This window comes from Tigriopus californicus, chromosome 4 (genome assembly GCF_007210705.1).
Source record: "Tigriopus californicus strain San Diego chromosome 4, Tcal_SD_v2.1, whole genome shotgun sequence".
Lineage (NCBI taxonomy): Eukaryota > Metazoa > Arthropoda > Copepoda > Harpacticoida > Harpacticidae > Tigriopus > Tigriopus californicus.
Genome location: NC_081443.1, coordinates 11087895 through 11093295, shown reverse-complemented (window position 1 = coordinate 11093295; position 5401 = coordinate 11087895). Strand labels below are relative to the sequence as shown.

At 37.3% G+C, this 5401-nt stretch overlaps 1 protein-coding gene across 1 annotated transcript in view; it reads right to left on the bottom strand.

The window, feature by feature from the left end:
- Positions 1–263: 263 nt before the first annotated feature.
- The window catches only part of LOC131879616 (uncharacterized), a gene marked incomplete in the record, with an annotated part of 12499 nt that continues 7361 nt past the window's right edge, over positions 264–5401 (bottom strand). Inside the window, 1 exon segment of the mRNA XM_059225975.1 lies at positions 264–371. Coding sequence (XP_059081958.1) covers positions 264–371 — 108 coding nt within the window.

Here is a 5401-nt window from a genome sequence, read left to right as displayed (position 1 = left end):
AGTTGATCAGTCGACCTAAAACGCGTTCACCATTTCATAATGCCCTCTCGTGTGAAGAGAATCTCTGGCGGCAAGCCCTTGCTCTTGTCTTCTAACTCAATTGCATGAAATGGTGAACGCGTTCAAGGTGTCTTGACCACATGGACTTTCTTCAAGCCTCACTTTTTTTAACTTCACGCAAACAATTCCCCGCTGTTGAACAAATAGCTATTTTCCTTTAACGTTGAAGGAACGAGAAGCTATTCTAATTGTATGAAACATATTTACGTGGATTGAGACCCGCATTTAACCTGAGTTGCCTTAATCTCAAAAATTCTCGTTGATGCAGCGCCAGTGAAGGAAAAATCCAATTTGGCATTCCCTGAGCATCCCGATCCATATCGACATATACTAGGGAAAAGAAGGAATGGTAAGAGCAAATCAAAATTTCCATTGGATCATGATTCAAATCAATATTTCCTCACTGTGCTGCCCAGAATTTTGTCCACAAATTTCTGGGATGGGCTCATTGGAACTCGACTAAAAGAAAAAAATAGTTCAAATGGTTTGTGCTCGATTTTAGAGGAAAAATTAAGGTAAGTTGTAACTCACTGTTACTTTAAGGGAGTCCTGGCAAGTCCCCCCATTATTTCTAAGCTATCAACCATACCAAGGAGAGAGAAGGTCAAAAAGTCCAATCTCAAATAACAAAAATCTGAAAGGATGAAAATTATAGTTTTAGTGATAAACAGAAACTGCAAGGCTGAACATAAGCTGAACTTTTGGAGTCAACCTTATAAAAGCAATGGCGTTGTTGCGAAGTCAAACTAGCTATACCTGTTTGGAAAAAATAAGAAATCTGTAAGATATCATAAATATCGATTGAATTGATCCTTTTTGGCATTTCGCAATAACGTACTCAAATCACAAACCAGAATAAAACTTTGCTTACAAATCGAGAACCTTGCCTTGGTTCCAATCTTATGGAGCGCGTGAACCAATGGCCATGATCTTCCTCGTGCTGAGTTGTATAAAAACGTGATACAATATTATTTTATATATTTTAAATATGAATTTAATAGTCACTATTTGAAATCAATATCAACTCAGCACAAGTTAAATCGTGGCCATTTGGATAACACGCTCCATAAGATTGGGAACCAAGGCAAAGTTCTCGATTGGTTAACAAGTTTTTTTCATGGTAGAAAACAATTGATTATGGTCGAGGAATTCATTAGTGACATTTTTAATGTCAAGTCAAGTGTTCCAAAAGGCTTCATGTTAAGTCATCTCCTTTTCATCATCTCTCTACTTCAGAAGCTCAATAATAAAGTCAGTTTCTCTTCTTATGCTGATGATTCTGAACTAGTTTGTGGCAGGAACGGCCAAGATTCCAGAAGTATTGACTTGTCATACTCAAGAATCTCGCGGTGATGACTAACGCTTCACGAACTACTCAGTTGTGAAGGCGAATGTACGACCTATGTACGATTCAAAACCCAAAAACAAGTACGAGAAATAAATCGTCAGAACGGGTTCCGTGAGACAGCTTTTAAGTCATTGCGAAATTCTAAAGTTTGACAAGTCAAAAAAGAGGTCCTAAATCGAATCTACTCTTGGCGACCCAAGAGTAATATGAACTGACTTAAATTGAAAGATAATCTAAATTTGATTTTGACCTACCAGCAAACATGAGGGTTTTTGAAATAATGGAACAATAATCAAAATGTTCTTGTTTTACTTGCAGGATTTCAACACAAATGGAATGCAGAGATGCAAATGAAAAGCTCAATTCTTACCGCAAGAACACTTGTTGATGGTAAAGCTCTGCCCATTGGTTCCCGTTAATCCAGACGGGAAATTGTCATTTCGAAGATAAGTGCAGTTTTGAGATGTTGTTCCACCTGACGATAAATAGAAAACACAACAGACACCGAAACTAAAAATCAAATTATAAACAGTTTTAGTCATCTTTATCATTGCTTTAAAACACAAACAGCAAGTCATACCCTGCTGCACAATTTCCTGAGGCACTCCCTCCCCTTTGGAGGCATTCATTGGTTGCGTAACATGTGCCATTTCGATTCCCATTATTTCCAACTAAAAGAGAGTTAAAAGTTTTCTAAGAAGTGTAAGTGTCTATTAAGATGACGATCACTTTTTGGCACATGTTGAAATTTAGACAAATTTCGAACCAACAGTTTTACATTATACATGTCTCGTGCTTGAAAATTATAAAACAAAGTTCCAAATTACAAATTGATTGTGAACTTACCTCATTTCGTCATCCTAATTCGGTGAAAGATAATCGAAGCAAAATTTGGACAAGTTCTTGTTGCACTCAGCTTTAGATTATGTTACAATACATGTTTTAAAGCTAATGTGCTCAATGAAGCTCAAGCTAAAACCAAAGATTGAATATGCTTACCTGCCAACGGAGCTTGAACTAGACATGGTCCATTGTCGAAGGAAACGATATTGAAAAGGGAAAACACTAAAAAGAGAAAAACATACGTTGAGCCTAAGCACACCAAAATCTTTCGAAAAAGCAACATATGCATTTGTTGTAAGATCACACCAGGGTTTCACACAAATTGTCTCCTTTTAATTTTCAGTACCTTAAGGTTAAATTACATTATATATCTGAAGCAGAGCTGATTTGCACCTGAATTCTTTAACCGTGTATCAAAATGTGCCAAGAAGGCCATGTTCAACAGGCAATCCACTTAACAATTGCATTGAGAAATGCCATTTGAGGCTATCTACTCATTCCTAAAGGGCCGTGATCAAAAGAAACGATATTACTTATTTGGAATGGTATTTACAAATTCTATTTTACAATTCAAACTTGGAAAAGCTGAATTCTTGAGCTTAGTGATCCGATTCCTTCAAAAGCAGCTGATTTTTACCACTTGACCACTTTTGAGATTTTTTTGTTGATTTATGATCACTCATACCAAAGCCAATTTGAGTTCACGAGTTTTTGAAAAATCAATGCAAAACTTGATTGGTCGCATAAAAATGGGAAGGTTTTGAGTTCAGACCGAGGAGTGGTCGTCAAACCAAAAAGATCCCAATACCATCAAAAAATGGTGCAGAGAGAATTTCCAACACTTCCATAAGCTCAATCACGAACTATCTGGGCTTTCATCAAGCAAATAAAAAAGTTTGGCGAAGTTTAGGCAAGTACAATTGTTTGCTAGTATCACGACAGTTATGCAAATTTGGGGCTCCAGACATGTTTTTGAGAGGCGGACCTTTCTTTCATGGTACCATGAGTAAAGGTGCACTTCATTAAAACTACTTTGATATGTCAAATTTGCATCACTGCCATTTGGAGGCAAAGTTGTTTGTTGGTAAGCATTGTTATTTGTTAGCTTGTCTAAACGTCCGAATGTACTGTAAAAGTGATAAAGGCATAGAAACGTCTTTTTACCGGCCATTTTCTGGATTTCTGGGTTACAGACGATGGTGGACTTGCAAAAGCCATGAGCGTGAAGTATCGAAGTGACTGAAGTGTTGGATTTGTTTAGGGTGGGCCACTAATCCTTGCCTGTCTTCAAGATGTCTTTTGAAGGGAGGACTCAAGCTGATCTGAAGTCTACTTACTATTCTTCACTATGCACGAATTGGCGTAGAAAGTGCAGCAACTGCAACTCTCTGTTTTCATTGTTATCATGGATAGTGCCGCAAGAAAATTTATCTTAACACCAGTTGCTACCTCATCCACTGAAGCATAGATCTTTAGACCCTGAATGTCGGTCGACCGACCATTCGTGGGCTATACAATACAATGGATGGTCTACTGGGAATTGATCGCAAACATATTGTACTGTTTGGCCAACCGAGTCGTCAGTCGACCGACATCCAGGGTTTAAAATCTATGACTGAAGATAAGGTTACAACTTAACTCCCCTTTATACCTCAATTGAGGACGATGTGCTTACATCTGGGATTTAATTCCATAGAACAGATAATCAATACTTAAGTTTAGGGCTTAACTAAACTACGACGATTGGATTAACGATGATGAAATCATTCTGCGAGACCAAAGTGTAGGAATGAAGTTTTGTAACTTTACCTAGTGAAAAGAATCAATGTCATTTGAGGATAGATGCTCGCTTCATGTCGGCGCTGTCTAATTCTCGAGACACTTGTCTTCACGCTAACTATCTAGCAAGCAAACAACTTTAATTTTTCGTTTTCGTACTTACGTTTTCCTTGACGGCCTGATGTTGTGTTTTCATACTTGCTTCCCAATTCATGGCTCAAACCAACAGTTCCTAAAACGAGAGCAAGTCTGAGGAATGTCAGGTTGATATTCGATGCCATAGCGATACTTGGTTCAGCAGGAGATCAAGTTTGCTACTGATGATCTCGTAGGCATTTGAAATCCACGAGAGTTGTCCACCAGGCCAATACCAGGTTCGAATCAGATCCACTGTAAAAAATCCTTTGTTTCAAGCACTGAAAGCTAAAATCTACTCTCCAACAATAGACTGAAGGAATTAATATTCGTTTTCGATCGGTAGTTTTGAAAACACTCCGAATGTTTTGCTAATCAATGGTATGCAATGTTTCAAACAGTGGAAGCAATAAACCATTACCAGGAGACGGATAAAAACTGGGGGAAAAGTGTTTAAAGGAATTTGCTTGATCAATCCAGCAACTTTGATCTTTAAGAAGCACATTGTGATCAGTTTGAATCACTTTGAAGTGCTCGCTTAGAAATTGAAGATATTTCAAATAAAAGTTTTCGTACCGCTTCTCATAACATTTCCCGTACACTTCTTTGTCCATCATGCCAACTCAATTGTTTCCCCAAATCCATTTATTGACGTTGGTTGTCAAGTTCTCCCCCACAGATGAGGCATTCATTATAGCATGTCCATAAACCATCAAAATGTCAGTTTCCTAAGTCTGTTTCACACGAATAAAATCTGGGGTTACACTCCAGCCATAAAACGAACCTCTGTAAACCGTTAATGGTTATTGTCGTTCGACGTTCGGTTCTACTTTCGAGAGATCAAGAAAAATAAAGAATAAGGGGGTCCTAATAGTTTTTGATGGATCCAGGTCGATGCAAAATCATATGCTTCTCTCCTTGATTGACGAAAAAATATCTTTCAACGCCAGAAACATTTTTCAGACATGTTTCAACTCTGATTCATATGTGAATCTGTGTTGTGAAGACAAGCACTGTTTATTTTTGCTCTCAAATTTCTGCAAAAATAACATTTTCATAATAAAATTAACTTTCTGCTTTTGCCGGGAAATGATATTTCATGAAGATTTGACCAACAGTTCATACACAGGAAAAAATATTGATATATTAAAAAGATTTTTTTAAAAATTTTTTGGGACCTTGAAATAGCCCAAAACAGACAATTTTGAGGGAAATTGAATGGTTTTTGTCTATTTT